Below are 20,000 nucleotides of genomic sequence, written 5' to 3' on the forward strand. Positions count from 1 at the left end.
ACATTACAATGCACAAGGATGCAGGTTCAAGCCCTGGTCCCCACCTGCAGGGGAAAGCTTTACAAGTGGTGAAGCAGAGCTGCAGGTGTCTTTTTTTGTCTCTTTCCCTCTCTATCTTCCCCTCCTCTGTCAATTTCTCTCTGTCTCTATCCAATAATAAATAATATTTAAAAAGTAAATTAAATAAAAAGAATCCATATCCTTCAGTTGTGAACCAGGGAAATGGCATCTTCCTGAGTGAGTTTCACAGAGTGATACAAGTTTCACTTATATAGTGTTGAGGGAAGGCAAATCCTCAGAGCCAGAAAAAGCTGGTGGTGGGAGAGGAGAGGGCCTGCCAATGGATGCTGGCTGCCTTTGGATCATGAAAATGCTCTAGAATTGAATCCCAGGGATAGCTGCACACAACACTGTGTGCTTACTCAAAATCGTCAAAATAGGACACTTAGAAATGAACGGATTCTATGGGCGTGCAAATTACACCTTGATAAAGTTGCCCCCAAATACATAGCTACCATATTTTACAGGACGCAAAAATAATATTAAAAGTCTTAACACATCTCATTCATTTTGAGGCTGCTTCCATGTTTCAGTGATCACAGTTTGCAGCTTCTGTCACCAAGACCAAACTGTGTCTCATGTAATAAACACGGAGAGAAGGACTTGATGGCCGCTAGCTGTTTCCCCAGGAGAAGTGGCTCCGAGCAACCTGAGTCATAGACTATGCCCCTGATTTCCAGTGAGGAAGCACAGAGGGGTCCGAGGGATCTGAACGGGGAGTTGGGGTGGAGGCAGAGCAGGAGAGATTCTTGGCGTCACAGCCTCAAAATTCAAAGTCAGGGCCGATGGGTCAGCTCTTAGGGAGGACTCACTCAAGTGAAGAGGTTCTTCGTCAGGCTTGGTGGAAGATGATTCATTGTCCTCAATGTCCTTGCTGCCCGTGGCCTGGTTGATCACACTCGGGGGGGGCTCATCGGAACTGGGGTTCATGGACATCATGCTGCTCTGAGGGGAGGACCCCCCACTGGTGCGAGACAGACTGAGTGTGGAGCCGCGGCGGCTTGGCTTGCGGTTGGTGGTGCCACGAAGCATAGGGACTTTGAATTTCTTAAACTGCAGGAAGAGACATGTTGGAGATGCCCTGATTTTTTGATGCCTCTTACCTGATGTTGGACAACCCTAACTATAATGCCCATTGTAACTGACACAATCTTTTATTTTTTAATTGGGGGGATTAATAGTTTATAGTCAACAGTAAAATACAGTAGTTTGTACATGTGTAACATGACACAGTCTTATTTTCTGCTGTACCATCCCCTCAATTTCTGAAGAGCTATGCATAGGCAAAAGGAATGCTGGACCACTCCCCCCTGACTGTAATTCTGTTCTCTTGTGGGCATCTGATGGATGATGCAAGCAGTTGGGCCAATAGGCCTCTGAAGGCAAAAGTAAAATAAAATAAAATAAAATAAAATAAAATAAAATAAAAGCCTAAGCTGCACACTATGACAATATTGCTGCTCCTCACAGACCAGGGATTGTGTAGACATGGCCATTACACAGACCTACTGTGTAGTCAGAGGGCTACATGAGTGTGCTCTGAGTGTGTTTGTGGGGGCAATCTAGCACTGATAGTCATTTGTGTACCCTTGAAAAAATGCTTTTGACATTCCTTGTTCCATGCTCTGATGTAATGTAGACTTTTGTTAATAACTGTCATGAGGGTCACATTCAGTAAACATACTGGTGCGCCCACTCCAGAACCTTCTTAGACTTGTCGAGAAGTGTTTAGAGTTAATAAGGTTTTTCAGTCCTGGGACACGGCGGAACCCAGGATCTCAGTAGTCTCATCCACCATAAAGAGAGAAGGGTATTTTAGAAAGAAAGCAAGAAGGAGAGAAAGGAAGAATGAAAGAAAGGAAAAAAGAAAGAAAGAAGGAAGGAAGGAAAGAGAGAAAGGAAGAAAGAGACAGAAAGGAGTAAAAATCTGACTCTGAATGTGAATTGCTCTTGGCTCTTTCCAAAGACGTGATACAAACCCTGGGTCTGGAGTGACCCCTTCTGTCACAAATCAAGATGATTAAAAATACGTGTCATTTGAAGAAACCTGACTACTCAGTGAAGCATGACAGTTCATGAACACCATGGTTGCGTTCCAAAAGTCACCACAGGAAACTGAACCCCCACCCAAGTGATGCTCATGGCCCAGAAGATCTTTCAATTTTTCCTTTGTAATCATCGTCAGGCTTGATTTTGGAATTGTGGGAGAGAATGGTTCTGATTCCTTTCACTGCATCTTGGTTTTTGACCTTGAATTGCATGTTATCAGCCTCTTATTCACCGAGTTGCTACCTGGGCCTCAAAGAATGGCATGTTCTTAAAAAAAAAGAAAGCGAAACCGTGATGGAGCTTATTTGAACCCTGACCTTGAAGTCTGCAGATGGAATTAGAGAGAGTGTGTTTTTCTAGGTGTGATGGTACTCCTGGTTGGGGGCGGGGAAATGATGGTGATGGTGGGTGCGACAGTCCAGATAGCAAGATCTAGAAGTTACTAATGATTAGGTAGGGAAAGTCCCGAGAGAGAAATGTGGATGTGGGGAAGGAGACGAGTCAGCAGCAGTTGTTTGGGGGTGAGCACGTGTGTAGGTGCTCATGCTGTGTTGCGTGATGTGGCACGTGGAGTCACGTCCTCATTCAAGGTGTGATAGTCACGACCTGGCCACATCTGCTCAAGATCACACAGCTGGCAAGGGGCAGAGCCAGCGTCCAGCCCAGGTCAGGTTGATGCCGCCAAAAGCTAATCACTGCTTCCCGTAACAGCACTTTGAAAGCTTCTTCTCAAGAGCGCTGACAATGATGATGCTTCTTAGGACCTTTCAAATGCTGGTGGAGAGAGGCAGGGAGGAGTCACCCACAAGCTGCTCCAGAGTGAGAGCTTAGTGCAAGTCCTGGCTCTAGTAGGCACTCAGTTAACAGGGGCAGGGTCATTTGAAAACGTTTACACTGGGAGCTCTTGGAGGGCTGCCCAAGTGCTTCTCCCAGGGAAGCGCACAGTGGTTGATGCCCTGGGGAAGAACATGAGAAGGAGATGTACTATTGATGTCACACCAATGTTTAATAACAGTCCAGCAAGATGGAGACAGTTGTACCCAGAGGTTTTCATCTTAGGAATCCACTGTATGGGGTTCATCAGAAGACTTCCCTTCCTTCCTTCATTTCTTTCTTCCTTCCTTCCTTCCTTCCTTCCTTCCTTCCTTCCTTCCTTCCTTCCTTCCTTCTTTTTCATTTTCTTTTCTTTTATTTTCTTTCTTCTTCTTCTTTTTTTTTTTTTAAATTGGAACTGCCCTGCCCTAGAAGAGAGGACTTCCTGGTTGAACACCAATAGGAGAAGGTGGAGGAAGAACATGGAAGGAGGCTGTGTGTGTGTGTGTGTGTGTGTGTGTGTGTGTCGGGGGGTGTTTGGTGGTGGTGGTGGTGTAAGATGTCTCTGTGACCACTCCTCAGAACCTTCAGTGAAAGTGTACAGGGGGGAGTCAGGCGGGAGTTGAGCGGTAGCGCAGCAGGTTAAGCGCACGTGGCGTGAAGCGCAAGGACCAGCGTAAGGACCCCAGTTGGATCCCCTGGCTCCCCACCTGCAGGGAGGTCACTGCAGGTGTCTGTCTTTCTCTCCCCGTCTCTGTCTTCCCCTCCTCTCTCCATTTCTCTCTGTCCTATCTAACAATGATGACATCAATAACAACAATAATAACTACAACAACAATTAAAAAACAAGGGCAACAAAAGGGAAAATAAATAAATAAATATAATAAATTAAAAAAAAGAAAGTGTACAGGCACAGCAGATAAAGCCCTGGACTCTTTTTTTTTTTTTTTTTCCTCCAGGGTTATTGCTGGGGCTCAGCGCCTGCACCATGAATCCACTGCTCCTGGAGGCCATTTCCCCCCCTTTTGTTGCCCTTGTTGTTGTAGCCCTGTTGTGGTTATTATTGTTGTTGATGTCATTTGTTGTTAGATAGGACAGAGAGAAATGAAGAGAGGAGAGGAAGACAGAGAGGGGGAGAGAAAGACAGAGACCTGCAGACCTGCTTCACCACCTGTGAAGTGACTTCCCTGCAGGTGGGGAGCCGGGGGCTCAAACCAGGATCCTTAAGCCAGTCCCTGCGCTTTGTGCCACGTGCACTTAAGCCACTGTGCTACCGCCCGAGCTACCGCCCGACCCCGAAGCCCTGGACTCTTAAGCACGAGGTCCCAAGTTCCATCCCTAGCATTTTATGTGCCAGAGTCACGCTCCAGTTCTTTCTCTTCCCCTCCCTCTCATAACAAATGAATATATATCTGGGCTGGGAAGACAGCATAATGGCTGTGTAAAAGCCTTTCATGCCCGAAGCTCTGAGGTCCTACGTTCAATGCCCAGCACCACCATATGCCAAACCTGAATAATGCTCTGGTCTCTTGTGGCCTCTCTCTCTTTGTCTTTCCCTCTCATTAAAATAAAAAAATAGTTTTTAAAAAGGTTACACCAGTGTTAGAGTGCTTCAGAATGGGACAGGCCGGAAAATGGCATTTAAGCTGGATTTACTCAGATGGCCAAGGAGGCATGTGGGCTGCAAAACAGGGCAAAGCAAATGCCCCAAGTTGGCGTGTCCTCTCTGTGGAGAAACGGGGAGCCTGACCCCGTAGACCTCAGTGTTCACATTGTAATTGGACTGACTGGGAGTGATCCAGGCTGGCCCCCAACCCCTCTACTCCCTGCCCCTGGGGGGCGGGGGGGAGAAGTCCTATAGCTCAGGAACACACACGGAGATGTCTCCTCTTTGTTTCTTCTGACTCAGTGCGAATCCTCCTCTCTAGAACCAAGCCTGGTTTTGTCACAGGATTAGTTTAGAAACTTGCAGGGAGCGCTGAGCTCAGAGCTAGGGGAGCCCCTCGCCCCCAGCCTGCTCAGGGAGCCTTGAATGAGCAAACCCTTTTGCTCTGTCTCAGTTCCCATCTTGATGGGCTGGAGATAAGCTCAGTAAAGCAGACCTTCCACACCCAGAGGTCCTAGTCGTTTCATCCAGAGCTCTGAAAGTTGCCATTACTTAAAATTCAATTAGCAGCCCTAGCTGGGAAATCCAAAGTAAAGAGCTGACAGTTTTGATGGATTGAGAGTGGCAGAAGAAACCAAATGTGGGGAGGGAGATGTGACAGGCAATTGGAGCATCCTGCTCACCCCTGATTGAACTGACTTCTCGGAATTGACTTCAATCCCCCAGTGTGGCCTCTGCCTTCTCTTGTCTTTCACACAGGAGCTGTGTTATCTAGCTGTTGGGTTCTGCCTCAGCTGGAACCCTTGTGGGAAACAACGGAAAAGATTTCTTTGGAACGATGCCTCTAAATTTCTTAGTAGCAGGAGCTTTAACCTGGAGTCTCTAGGGGAAGTTTTGCATTTGACAAGCTGAAGGGGGTTTATTTTTTATCCCCCCCCCATTATTGCTGGGGCTCGGTGCCTGCATTATGAATACACTGCTCCTGGAGGCTATTTTTCCCCCTTTTTTGCCCTTGTTTATCGTCATTATTATTGTTGTTGTTGTTGCTGTCATTATTGTTGGATAGGACAAAGAAATGGAGAGAGGAGAGGAAGACAGAGAAGGGGAGAGAAATAGACACTTGTAGACCTGCCTCATCACCTGTGAAGTGAGCCCCCCAGCAGGTGGGGGGCTGGGGGCTCGAACCGGGTTCCCTGAACTGGTCCTTTAGCTTTGCGCTACCACCTGGCCCCTGTTTTATTTTACTTTTAATTTTGGTATTATCTTTATTTATTTATTGGATAGAGACAGCCAGAAATTGAGAGGGAATGGGGAGATAGAGAGGGAGAGAGACAGAGAGACACCTGCAGTGCTGCTTCACCACTTGCAAAGCTTTCCCCCTGCAGGTGGGGACCAGGGGCTCAAACCCGGGTCCTCGCACATTGTAACATGTGTGCTCAACCAAGTGTGTCACCACCCAGCCCTGAGGGGGGTTTTATATAAAAGCTGATGTCATGGTGGCCAGCTGGTAGTGCAGTGGTTTAAGTGCACATAGTACAAAGCGTATGGACCTGCATAAGGATCCTGGTTCAAGTCCCCGGCTCCCCATCTGCAGGGGGATCACTTCACAAGCAGTAAAGCAGGTCTGCAGGTGTCTGTTTTTAGTTCTCCCTCTCTATCTTCCCTTCCTCTTTCAATTTCTCTCTGTCCTATCCAATTAAGTGGGAAAAACAGCCTCCAGGAGCAGTGGATTCATAGCACAGTAACTGAGCCCCAGTGATAACCCTGGAGACAAAAACCCCCCCCAAAACTGATGTCATTCATCTTTTTTGAAAATCATCAACTCTGAGCTGCCACTTGAGCTGGAGCTGAGCAGTCTTTTCCATTTCTGCACAGACAGCCCTGTTAGCCACAGCCTTCACCGTGCCCTCTGTCACCTACCTTGGTCGAGTTTTGGCATTTCTGCACTTTTGCTAGTGTTGACTGACTCTACAGAGCCAGCACAATGTTCATCTCTGTGGCAGTTGGGTGCGGCCTCTTTTTCAAATTCCACATTGTACAAGTTGGAAACATCAAGGCCAGGAGAGATGGAGGGTGTACTGGCACCTACACTGAATTGGGCCCCAGTGGCTGAGCCCAGTTGCCCCTGACTCTTGATTTAGGGCTCCCCACCCTCAGAAGGAACCACGCAGCAGCCCAGAGTGTGACCCACAGACTTGCCTCGGGAATTGAGTTTGGTGAGGGAATCAAGCTCAGTGCTCATTTTCCTCTCCTTTCTCTGGCTTCTGTTGTGAATGTTCCTGGAGGACTTTCTTTTCCAGGCCGGTGGCTCCCAGTTCTTCTCTTTGCATCCCTAGAGACTGATGCACACCGTCTCCATAGCAACTTCCCAGGATCAAAAACTCTTCCCTCTCAGACCTGGGATCCCTCCAGGAAAGAACCAGGTGAGGCTGACACCCTTTACCCAGAACTTGCCTGGGGAGTGCACTCTCAGCCTTGCCACTACATAGCTGTGTGACCTCAGGCAAGTCACTTAACCTCCCTGAGTGCCAACTTCCTGCTCTCCCACTTGGCGCTGAGATCAGTGCCCCATGGGCTGAGCCAGAGAGTAGAGTTGGCTCTTAGCTCTTAGAGAGAAGAGCGGCCTCAGCACAGAACCTGGCACCCTGCATACAAATATGTGAGAAGGCGGCTTCTACAATTTGTATAACCACATCAGTATGCAGGTGTAATTTTCCAGGGTGACTGTGCATGTTCCCTGGGTTCTGTACTGCTGCGGGCAGCAGGCAAGGATGAACATCTTGCTCTTTCCGAAGGCACGGGAGAGAGAGGGCTGGCAGACAGGCTGCTGTGTCTCCCCTAACCACCTGGATGCCTGTAAATATCACCTCTTGCCACGATGGTGCTGGTGGTGGTGCTGGTTCACTGGATAGCTGCATTCTGGAGATTTGGAGTTAAGTATCGTTTGGGGTAAAAAGACTAGATCTCTGGGTGTCTTGTTAGTATTAGACACTTGTTCTAGTCTGGAGAAGATTCTGTTAATCACTCACTTTGTTTCTGATTGAGTTTCGAGAGAGAGAGACTGAGGGAGAGAGAGAGAACAAGTGAGCGAGAGAAATGACCGACATCGATCAGGAAGATGGAGGGAGGCGGTTCCGTTTCCTGCCAGTGACAGCTTGTTAAGCAAGTCCTTAGCCCAGCCCAGCCCCACCCCCCTGCTCCACCAAGAGGAGTCTGACCAAAAGGTCACTTCTTCTCTAACTGTCTCCCCGTTGTGTCACTGTTGAATTTAAATGTACACAAACTCTCCCAGGATTCTTGTGAGGATTGGGTTTCCTTTTGCTGGTGAGAGCCCCTTGGAAAAACAAAAGCCCATGAGAGAATCAGGAGGGATGGGTGAGGATGTGTCCCAAGCGGGAGGCTGGCAGCCCAAGGGAAGGCTTGTGGGTGTGTGTGTGGGGGGGGCTGTCGTTACCTTGGGCGTTGTGATGAAGTGCTCCCACCTCTGTCCCATGGACTTGTCCTTATTGATCTTCTTGATCGTGTTCTTGCTTCCACCCGGGTCCCTGAGTGAGAAACAGCTTCATGAGCTCTGTCCCCACAGCCTGGCTGAGCTGCGGTGGAACAGATGGATGGTTGGCGGCGGTCAGCCTCTGCTGTGGCTCTATTTCCCCTCCTGCACTTGCGAGCGAGTGGGACCCTGGCTTTCCACAGATGGGTCTTGTGAGTGAAACTGGGGGTCAGGAGAGACCACGCTGGCTTTCTGGGGGCTGAGGAGTGTGGAATCACACACATATCTCGGCTCCTGTCAGGAACAGGGCAGGTCTGTGGCGAGCTCATTGGGGTGAGCTGAGAACTTCTGCATCTCAGCCTGCTTGGGCACCCATGGGTGCTGCCATCAAGGACACATCTGAGTAACAGAGAAAATAGGACAGGGTGGGGTGCAGGGACCTTGGGGGAAGGAGACACTATGCAAATCACCAGCTTGGTGTTTATCGAGCAGACATTGTATATGATGTCACCTGCAAGGTGCGTCTGGGCATATCCTCACTGTGCCTCACAGTTTAAAACCTTGTGAGTTGGCCACCATCACCCCACTGCACAGGAGAAGCAAGCAGTTGCTCACACAGACGCATATTTATCTTGAGTCCAGTGACACTCAGCACGTGGGTCCCTCCAGGGCCCTGCACAGAGCTCTGTATTTTAATTTAGTGAAAATATGCCCTCCCTCCTGATGCAATAAACCTTAGCCAGAGTTGATCCCTTCCTCCTGGGCCAGGGACGTCCTGACTGTGAGACGGAAGCCCCAGCAGGGCCTGGGCGAGGCAGGCCCAGAATCCCTTTTCTGAAGTCGCCAGAGTCAGGATTTGGCATTTGGTGAAGGTGTGCTCTGTCTACTGCACGTCAACAGAATCCCTCCCAGCAGGGCTGGGGCTGCACACTTAGCCACACAGCGTCTCTGCTGTGACATGCAGTCTTTACAGGGCGGAGCTGAGACTATAAATAGCTTCAGGTTGAGTTCTGCCACCCAGCCCGTTCGGTTCATGTCAGAGTTAGCTCCCAAAGGACTTCCAGAAAAACTGAGTCTTCAGCACCTTGCAGTTTGGGTGCAGGGCCCGAGCTGGAGAGCACACAGGAAGACTCTTGCTGTCTCAACTCTCTCTCCCTGCCTAGGAGTTCTCACTGGTCTATTGACCTGCCAGTCCACCTCTTTCTTTTTACATTTTAATTTTTTTTCTTTTCGCTGTAGCTAGGGCTTCACCACACTGGATCGGCTTTTCAGATAGAAAGAGAGAGACAGAGAAGAGAAAAGGTTCCTTCCGTGCCATGAGGTGGCAGTGGGTGGAAGGCTTGAACCTGCGTTGTGAGCAGGGCAAAGCAGGTGCCCTCCCAGGTGAGATATCCTGTTGACTTCTCTTTTTTGGGGAATGCAGCCTGGGCCTTCCCCAGCCCTGTCTCTGTCCCCTTTTCTTAGGTTTTGGGTGGCTGGGGAAAGCCTTTAAAGCACCTGACTGGCAGATGTCTGTGCACAGAGCAGGGACCTGAGGAAAACAGCCAGTTAGTGTGATGTCACGGGACAGGATGCCAGGAGTCTGGACTTCTCCATCCAGGCTGCTGAGTGCTGGCAGTGGAAGAGATGCTCGGAGACAGGAGGAGGAAAAGGTGAACAAGGGCCAGGGAGATAGCTAGAAGGCAGAGCACAGGACTTGCATGCCTGAGACTCCAGTTTTGATCCCCAGCATCACATATGCAGGACCTGAGCTGTACTATGCACCCCTCCCCCATCTAATGCATATGAAAAGACACCACTAGGCTGGGCAGGTGGCACACCTGGTTAAACTACATGTCACCATGTGCAAGGACCAGGGTTCAAGTCCCTGGCCCCCACCTGCAACAGGAAAGTAGGACTGCAAGTCTCTCTCTCTCTCCACTCCCTTCCCAATTTCTCTCTATCCTATCAAATAAAAATAGCTTTAAAGGTTGTGGTGTGTATACATAATGGAACACTACTCAGCTATCAAAAATAGTGAATTCATCTTCTTCACCTCATCTTGAGTGGAGCTTGAAAGAATCATGTGAAGTGAGATCAGCCAGAAAGAGAAGGATGAATATGGGATGGTCTCACTCATAGACAGAAGTTGAAAAATAAGAACAGAAGGGAAAACACAAAGCAGAACTTGGACTAGAGTTGGTGGATTGCACTAAAGTAAGACTCTGGGGTGGGGGTGGGGGAGTGTTCAGATCCTGGAAGATGATGGTAGAAGACCTAGTGGGGGGTTGTATTACTATGTGGAAATGTCACGCATGTACAAACTATTGTATTTTACTGTCGACTATAAACCATTAATCCCCCAATGTAGAAATTAAAAAAAAATACTCTCTTCCCCCATCGGGAAAAAAAATCAAATAGTTAATTTAAATCTTTCAAATTATAGTCTATTTATATATATATAAGAGAGAGAGAGAGATCAGAGTACTGCCCAGTTTTGGCATAATCTAATGCCTGGGATTATACTCATGACTTCGGGCATCAAACAAAAACCTATCTCTCCAGCCACTCAGCAATTTTTCTTTAAAAAATTGATGATCAAGATAGATAAATCTTATTTAAACCTAGCTTATCATGGCGGGGGGGGGGGCTGAGAAACAGAAGGAGCAGCATTCACCATCTCAGATGGGAAAGAGGCGTCCAGAGGTGCCTGTGGGTGTCTCCCCATCTCCCTGCCCACAGAGCAGGGCAGCCTCCCCACCCCCCAGTTTTTTGTCAGACTTTCTGTTTGATTACACAATAAAAAAACCCTCTGAATAATTAACAGCTGAGCTCACTTAGCACTGGTTCTGCCTGCCTCTCCCCCTAGTAATCAAATTAGGGAATATTTAAAATCCACCCAGAGGAAGAAGGAGCAGAGACTTGAATCCTAGAAACAATATTTAAACTAGCGGCGCTTTTGAAGTCTGATTTAAGGCTCACCAACTGAAAGCTTTAAGGGCTCAGCTTTGGAAGCTCTGGCTTTCAAGACCACGGGGTTTATTTTGCTTTTGCTTTTTCCTCCTTTGCTAATGCAGGGCCCTGCTGTGCCTGCAGCCTTCTTCTGGAAGTTCAAAAGCAGCTCCCTATCCTCTTCCTCTGTTAAAATTAAATCTGACCCCAGTCAAGCTTTCAAATTCTCAAATATTCAGGCCCAATGAGGGGCTGATGGAGGTTTCTCCTCAGAGGCTGGCTTCCAAAGCAACTCGTCTAAACAGCCAGAAAAGGTGGCCCAGGAGATCGTAAACCACCCAGCCCTTGCTCTTGCAAAGCCACTGACAGAGAAAGGGCCTGGTTTGACAGAATCAGTCTCTCTGATGTTTCATTTTCAGTAGCAAATAAAACAAAATGCAAGATCAATAGCGGAGGACGAGAAATAAACAGCCTGAGCCCCGTGCTTCACAGGCACCTGTTAGAAGAACGGGACTGGCCAGGAGGAAAGTGGGGTGGCAGTCATCCGGGCCTTTCACCAAACAGTCCCAGGACTCCCTGACTCCTTGAGAGCAGGAGTGGCCTTTGTGACTTTTGCTTCTCAAGGCTGAAAGTTCAGCTTGAAAATACATGAGCAGGCTGGGTAGTCAGCATGTTTCTGTAAAAGATCTTAATGCCTGGGGCTCTGAGGTCCCAGGTTCAATCCTCAGCACCACTATAAGCCAGAGCTCAGCAGTGCTGTGGTCTTTCTCTCTCATCAAAATAAAATAAAATATTTTAATTAAAAAAGAAAGTACATGCAGATGCTGCTGGGAAGGCAGCTTAGTGGGTAGAGCATGTTTCTTGGGGGTGTGTAAATTAGTGCTCTGGTCTCTCTTTTTCTACTTATCTCTTTCGTAAAACAAATAACCGAATGCTTTTATGTGTTTTTTAATTTAATTTGTTTTAATTTGAGAGATGCAGAGCTTAAGGTACAGAGATAGAGAGCAAGAGACCAGAGCACTGTTAAGCTCTGATTTATGGTGGTGCTGGAGACTGAATTTAGGATTCTTGGTGCCTCAGGCATGAAAATATTTTTGCATAACCATGATGCTGTCTCCCAAGCTCCTAAATGCTTTTTTAAAAAATTTTTTTAAATTAAGTTTTTATTTATTTATTTTCCTTTTTTGTTGCCCTTGTTGTTTTAACATTGTTGTGGTTATTAATGTCGTTGTTGTTGGATAGGACAGAGAGAAATGGAGAGAGGAGGGGAAGACAGAGAGGAGGAGAGAAAGACAGACACCTGCAGACCTGCTTCACTGCTTGTGAAGCGACTCCCCTGCAGGTGGGGAGCCGGGGGCTCGAACTGGGATCCTTACGCCGGTCCTGGCGCTTTGTGCCACGTGCGCTTAACCCGCTGCACCACCGCCCGACTCCCCCTAAATCCTTTTCTTTTCTTTTCTTTTCTTTTCTTTTCTTTTCTTTTCTTTTCTTTTCTTTTCTTTTCTTTTCTTTTCTTTTCTTTTCTATATATGGGCAATGGACTGGAGAGATATCTCCCCAGGCAAGGCGCATGTATCACCCAGGTTTGAGCCCCACACCACATGGGGGGTTTTATGGCAACAGAGGAAGCCCAAAGGGCTGTGGTTGCCTGCCTACCTCTCTCCCTCCCTCCCTCCATTCCTCCCTTCCTCCCTCCCTTCCTTCCTATCATCTATCTATCTATCATCTATCTATCTATTGATCTGAATGAAAAAAGTGATCTGAACCAGTGAAAGCATGCCCTAGTTCCACCAAAAAAAAAAAGAAGTGACTGTGGATGGCCAGCCCTCCAGGCAGACTCTGTTTCCTGTAGCACTGATGGGATGACGGCATTTACTGTGTGACAGGAACCCTCTTGGGACCCTGAGTGACTGGGAGCCGAGTCCCACGGATGTTGAGCTGGAGTTGAACTTGTGTGGTGCCAAGCCACTGAGGTTTGGGACTTGTCAGCTTTGGCAGCTTTACCAAGTGGACCTGACTTGCTGCCTGTGACCTCAGGTGAGTGTCTGAGCACAGGCAGTGGGGAGAGAGTGTCTCGGGGGAAGGTGTCCCTGGGGCGATATTGGGGGCTGTCTGCCTCCCATCTCCATCTGCTCTGCTGCTTCCTAAACACGTGTGTGTGTGTGTGTGTGTGTGTGTGTGTCTGTGCCCGCAGTTTCGCCTCTGGGGGCCTCGCTGCCCTCATCTGTAAGGTGGGAGAGTGGTGTGAGCCATGCAAGGGGATTGCTGGGATGATGATTTAAATAGAGCTGCTAGCAGCTCAATGGGTGCTTGGGACATTGGCTCGGGACATTGGAAAGTTTACAATTAGACTAGTAACCACAGGTGCTTCCTCTTTGTGGCAGTACAGGGATGAACTATGAGCGGCTCCCAGCCCGTTGTGAAGATTCCCTTGTGAGAGAGTTGTCACACGTGTATAGTTTCTGATTTCCCCATGACAGGTGTCTGCACACTAGGGTCTAAGTTTCACCTGTGTTTTCCCTCTCTGTCTCTGCTTCTCAAGTTCCACCCAAGGAAGAGGTCATCCAGTCTTAGTTCTTCACCTTCTCTTTTATCTCACTCGACAAGATTCCTTCAAGTCCTGTCCAAGATGTAGCATAAAGAAGAAAGAGGAAGAGGAGAAGTAGAAGATGTCATCATTTCTTACTGCTCTGTAGCATTTCACTGTGCCTACACACCACATCTTTCTCTACCCTCATCTCTCATCGGATATTTGGGTTGTTTTCACATTTTGGCTACTAGAAACAGTCCTGCTATGGACACAGACATGCATAGCCCTGCAGAGAGAGAGAGAGAGAGAGAGAGAGAGAGAGAGATGTGGGAGAGAGCAAACTGCAGCATTGCCCCGTCATACCTGGCCTTTCCCTGGGTGCTGTCCATGGTGCTTCCACATGGTCGGGGTGGAACTCAGGGCTTGGCGTGTGGTGGGTGATGAGTGCGCTCTACTTTCTGAGTCACCTCCCCCTCCCAGCACTTGACTTGCCTCCTAATCCTCCTCCTCCCCCCTCTTCAACAAAGACCTTAGTGTGGCTTGGAGAAGGGGCTGAGAGTGGGGGTAGATCATGGCAGGAAGAAGGGCTGTGATTCTCAGACCATCATTTCCCCCTGCCGCTGTCTGCAGGATCCAGTTTGCCAGCCGCCAAGGGCAGAGGGTGCCAAGTACCAGCCGTGTCTCTACTCGTCTATTCTCCAAGCACATTCTGTTCCTTGCAGTTACTTGAGATGTCTGTCCACTGTGGCGGCCAGCCCCTTCCCCTTTTTTTCTCAAAGACTTCACTCTTTCTGAACTTGAGCTTGGGATAAAGCATCTGCTTCTAGGGGTGGTTGAGTGGCTTTGGATGGATTCACTTTTCCACCCTCAAGAAGAAACATGGAGATAGCTGCTGACTCTTTACTAGGTCTTTTCACACTCATGGTTTCACTGGTCCAAGTCTTTTTTTTTCTTTTCTTTCTTTATTCAGAAAGGGAGGCAGGAGGAGAGAACCCCAGCACAGGAGTTTCCTCTGGTGCCATAGTTCCTCCCATGTGGAGCTGGGGTTTGAACCTGGTCTTCAGGCATGGCAGAGCATGTGCCACACCCCATGAGCTATCATTTTGGCCTCAGCTTTTATTCTTGCATAGCTGTCGTTAGTGGTCGCTCACTGTGATTTCAGGTTTTGGGCTCAATACTCTGCAATACTCTTATGCAGCTCAGGCCTTACGATAGTTTGAGGCAGGGCCCCAGTTAGTCATTTACAGGTGAGGAAACAGAGGTCCACAGGTGTTAAGTGACGTACACAGGGTCACACAGCAACAGTGCATCAGGGCCTGGTCTCATCTGGGCCCATTTGGTGCTCTTAATAACTCTGACATCACTGGGCTTAGCAAATGCATTCAAAGGTCTGGGAGAAATTCATGTCATGGCACAAACATGACCTGTAAGTGGGGATCTAGGCACTGAAGAGGACCGATTCACACTGAGGGGACAACATATTAGTTTTACAATTGATTTCATGCCTGACGCTCTGAGGTCCCAGGTTCAATTCCAAGTACCACCATAAGTCAGAGCTCAGCAGTGATTTGATGAGGCGAGAGACAAAGAAGAAGAAGAGGAGGAGGAGGAGGAAGGGGAAGAAAAGGAGAAGGAAGAAGAGGAGTAGAGATGTGGAGACAGACACAGGGGCTGGGTGGTGGCACATCTGGTTAAGCACACACATTACCACACACAAGGACCTGGGTTCGAGTCCCCACTCCCCACCTGCAGGGGTTACTTCATGAGTGATGAAGCAGGTCTACCGGTGTCTGTTTCTCTTTCTCCCTGTCTCGCTCTCCTCTCTCAATTTCTCTCTGTCCCATCAAATAAAATGAAAAAAAAAAAAAAAGGCCGCCAGGAGCAGTGGATTTGTAGTGTTGGCACCAAGTCCCAGAGCTAACCCTGGAGGAAAAACAAAAACCCAGAATGTGGGTGTCTCTTCCCAGCTTCAGGCTCAGTGATGTCAGCTCAATTCAAAGCAAATGACAACATTTTACTTAGAGACAGTGGGGGAAGCCTTTGTTTCATCCCACTGACCCCAAGCTGAGCTCACCACCACGAACAAATGATTCACTAGGAAGCAAACAGAAGCACCTCCCCCCCCCCGCCCCCACCAAATATGCTCTGGCTTTCTCTTTGCTGGACTGCATCTTCCTGTGTAGGCTGACTGAGGTCTGGGTTCAGGCTCTGCCCTTGGGGACCTGCTGATGGCATTTTGCCCTGATCCAATATATGACCACTGGAGACAGCAGTTCCTGGCTACCTGCAGTTCTAAAGCGGACTGAAGGAAACAAGAACTCTTCTCCGCCCAACTTCTGTGCTCAGTTCTTTCTGCAGTTTGGAAGAAAGTCCACCCAAACCGTAGAGGCAAAATGTTCTTGTGTGTTCCTTGCTGGGGAGATTAAGTACTTTGAAGGGCTCACGGGCTTCAAGCCTTTTACACACATAGAATCTAAGTGATCAACTGTAGAAGAAAAAAAAAAAAAAGGTTGTTTTGACCTAGAAACTCTGTTTCTCAGAAACTAGCCAACAGAAATTATTTTCAGCTGGGCACAAAATGTGTGTGCTAGGATGTTCCCTGTGGTTCTCTTTTGAAATGACAGGCACCTGGGAACAACTTTTGTGTCCATCCACAGAAAAGCGGGGAGCTCAATTATGGGCTATCTAAACCTTCAAGTACGGTGCAAGAATCCTACTCAAAGAAAGAAAGGAGAGGCAGCGCAGAGCATGGAAAGAGGCTCACAAGACATTGTCGGAGGGGGAGAAACACTGAGCCGGATATTCAGGACTGGGGAGCTAGCACAGCTGTACGTAATGTCCCAAACTTTCATGGCCCAGGTCCTTGAGGTCCCAGGTTCCATCCGAGCCTGCTGTGGTTTCTCTGTCTTTCATAATAATAATAATAATTTTTTAAAAAAGGTGAGTCGGGCAGTAGCGGAGTGGGTTAAGCGTACATGGTGTGAAGCGCAAGGACCGGCATAAGGATCCCAGTTCAAGCCCCCGGCTCCCCACCTGCAGGGAAGTCACTTTACAGGTGGTGAAGCAGGTCTGCAGGTGTCTGTCTTTCTCTCCCTCTCTCTGTCTTCCCCTCCTCTCTCCATTTCTCTCTGTACTATCCAACAATGACGACTTCAATAATAACAACAAAAATAATTACAACAACAATAAAAAACAACAAGGGCAACAAAAGGGACAATAAATAAATACAATTTAAAAAAAAATTAGAGAGTTACAGCACAGGTTCAAGCCCTGGGACCCCAAATGCAGGGGGAAGCTTCAGCAGTAGAACAGGGCTGCAACACTATCTCTCTCTCTCTCTCACACCCTATTTCTCTCTGTTTCTATCATAGTAAAAAAGAGAATATTGGGAAAAGACTACATGGAGAGTGATTTTACTTTTTTAATTTTTATTTATTTAAATTTTTAAAAAATATTTATTTTCCATTTTGCTGTCCTTGTTGTTTAACATTGTTGTGGTTATTGATGTTGTTGTTGTTGGATAGGACAGAGAGAAATGGGGAGAGGAGGGGAAGACAGAGAGGGGGAGAGAAAGATAGACACCTGCAGACCTGCTTCACTACTTGTAAAGCCACTCCCCTGCAGATGGGGAGCCAGGGCTTGAACCGGGATCATTACTCCGGTCCTTGCGCTTTGCGCCACGTGCGCTTAACCCGCTGCGCCACCTCCTGACTCTTGGAGAATGATCTAATTTTTGTGAAAAGGTAAATAGCTGTCTCTCTCTATAGATCACATTAATGTGTGTAAGGGGTATAGACATTAGAAAGCTCTGGAATGAGAAAGGATTTATCTCTGACCTTAGAAGACCTTAGAAGAGGTTTTATTCGGGGGAGGGGAGGAGGGGATGCTTTTCATGTTTGATAAGAATAAATTATACTCATTTATGTGAGCAGTTTTGTGTCCAAGAAAAAATATTGCTAATATGTGGGAAATGTTTTAAGAGCGCGGTTTTATAGCAAATTCTGTGAGCCACACAGATTATTTTGGAAATAACTGGGCGGCTCTGGTGGGGGCTGAAGTAGATTGGAGAGCTCACAGATTTTCTGGGTCCTCAAACTCCTGCTTCATGTAGAATTTCCATTCTGAAAACTCTATTTTACATTAGGGTTTAACTAATATATGTGCTTTCTGCAACTTAAAAAAATGAGGAAATGACAGTTTGAAATTCATCACAAGAACATAAAATCGATTCAAGTTACTGGTCTATCGATAGATACATGGTTTATATTTCTGCTTGCATTTGAGGGTCTGGTGCCGGGAGATGAAGCAGGGTGGGGTGGGAATTTGTAAGGTAGTTGGGAAATGTCTCCAGCAGGAAGTCAACTAAGATTCAGAATCTTGGCAGAGAAAGAAGATGGAATTCACCTGGGAGACAGGGCTGTGAGAGGCGACTTAACTTACAGGGGTGGGGGTGGGGAGCTATTTGATTGAGCTCAGCCTGGGGATTTTGTGAAGCAAATCCAGCGCCTCAAGCCAGGGCTCTTTGCTGTCTCTCTCCCACAATTCTTGCAAACATCAAGATTCCTAATAAAGCAATGTCTTATGGCCTGGGAGGTGGTGCAGTGGACAAAGCATTAAACTGTCAGGCCTCATAGGTTCCAAGTTCAGTCACTGGCATTAAGTATCTGGTTGTCTCCTCCTACTCTCTCACTGTTAAGACTCACTCTCTCTCTCTCTGAAGCAGTGTCTTACCTGTTGGCTGCTTGTTCTGCCTTGTGCTGCAGTACACTTCCTGCAGCACTGATCTTAAATCTTTTGCATGAGCTTTGTCCTCTGGAGTGGGACACACCCAACACTTGGGTCACCATAGACAACATGCCCTAGGGCTTCTGGCTTAGCCATCTCAAAAACTTGCAGGACATGAGCATTGAGGACTTCTTTAGGTCTCAGTGGAGAAACTGCTAGACGCCATCAGTATATTATAGCACAACAGTTTGGATAACGGACTCTCATGCCTGCATCTTAGAGGTTCCAGGTTCAATCCCCAGCAACACCATATGCTAGAGCTGAGCAGTGCTTTGGTGGAATAAAATAAGTCTTTATTCCTTGCAGTCTAGGAGGTAGCACAGTGGGTAAAGAGTTGGCTTCTGGGGGCTGGGCGGTGGTACATCCGGTTAAATGCACACATTACCATGCACAAGGACTTGGGTTCAAGTCCCCACTTTCTAGTCGCCCACCTGCACTCATAGTGCTTGAACTGAGCCCTGATTGGAAAAAAAAAAAAGTTGGATTCGTGTGTGTGTGTGTGTGTGTTCATCTCCAGGGCTTCCCCACACTGGGCTGACTTTATGAGAGAAAGTGTAAGATGTGGCATGGGGTAGGGAGAAGAAAGCACAGCACTGAAGTTTCCTTCAGTGTGGGAGGCCAGGGCTTGAGACTGGGTTGCATCTATGGAAAAGTAGAACTCTGTCCAGGTGAGCTTTTTTGCTGACTCAAGCACTGAACTCTTAAGCCTGAGGTCTTGAGTTTAATCCCCAGAATCACAACTGCCAGAGTAATGCTCTAGTTTTCCCTCTAATAGATAGATAGATAAATAAGCATAATATGATGGAACTTTGGTGGTGGGTGTTGAAAATCTTTTACATACATACGTGAAACTATACTCCTAAAATCTAATTGTGTAAAACCATGTTCAACCAGCAGTTAAAAAGTGACATTGAGTCAAAAGCTGGAAGCAACCAGGTGTCCAACAACAGATGAGTGGCTGAGTAAGTTATGGTCCATATACACAATGGAATACTACTCAGCTATCAGAAATGGTGAATTCACCTTCTTTACCCCATCTTGGAAGACTTGGAAGAATCTTGTTGAGATAAGCCAGAAAGAGAAAGATGAATATGGTCTCACACATAGATAGAAGTTGCAAAATAAGAGCAGAAGGGAAAACACAAAACAAAACTTGGACTGGAGTTGGTGTATTGCACCAAAGTCAAAGACTCTGGGGTGGGGGTGAGGTGTTCAGGTCCTGGAACATGATGGTGGAGGAGGATCTAGGTGGGGGTTAGAGTGTTATGTGGAAAACTGAGAAATGCTACACATGGACCAACTGTAAACCATTAATCCCCCAATAAACAAGACAAATAAGCAAATATATATATGACTTTGAGAGTAAGAAGAAAAATAAGAACAAAGAAAAAAGGGGGGCTGAGCAGTAACGCAGTGGGTTAAGTGCATATGATGCGAAGTGCAAGGACTGGCATAAGGATCCTGGTTCAAGCCCCCGGCCCCTCACCGGCAGGGGGGTCACTTCACAAGTGGTGAAGCAGGTCTGCAGGTGTCTCTTTCTCTCCCCCTCTCTGTCTTCCCCTCCTCTCTCCATTTCTTTCTGTCCTATCCAATAATGACTACAGCAATAACAACAATGATAAAAACAATAAGGGCAATAAAAGGGAAAATATAGCCTCCAGGAGCAGTGGATTCATAGTGCAGGCACTGAGCCCCAGCTACAACCCTGGAGGCAAAAAAAAAAAAAGAAGATGGAA

The 20,000-nt window shown here is 47.5% G+C and overlaps 1 protein-coding gene and 1 long non-coding RNA gene across 3 annotated transcripts in view; one reads left to right on the top strand and one right to left on the bottom strand.

Moving 5' to 3' along the window:
• LOC132539075 (uncharacterized) overlaps positions 1–20,000 on the top strand; it is a 152,770-nt gene that overhangs the window by 111,899 nt on the left and 20,871 nt on the right. The gene's annotated exons all lie outside the window — the stretch shown is intronic.
• CCDC60 (coiled-coil domain containing 60) overlaps positions 1–20,000 on the bottom strand; it is a 159,244-nt gene that overhangs the window by 18,946 nt on the left and 120,298 nt on the right. For both annotated transcript variants that reach the window (XM_007529309.2, XM_060193005.1), the window contains exons 6-7: positions 7,983–8,073; positions 873–1,113 (exon numbers count right to left, since the gene is read on the bottom strand). In XM_007529309.2, coding sequence (XP_007529371.1) covers positions 873–1,113; positions 7,983–8,073 — 332 coding nt within the window. The remainder of the gene's footprint in view (positions 1–872; positions 1,114–7,982; positions 8,074–20,000) is intronic.

The sequence above is a fragment of the Erinaceus europaeus genome, chromosome 6 (genome assembly GCF_950295315.1).
Source record: "Erinaceus europaeus chromosome 6, mEriEur2.1, whole genome shotgun sequence".
NCBI classification, from domain to species: domain Eukaryota; kingdom Metazoa; phylum Chordata; class Mammalia; order Eulipotyphla; family Erinaceidae; genus Erinaceus; species Erinaceus europaeus.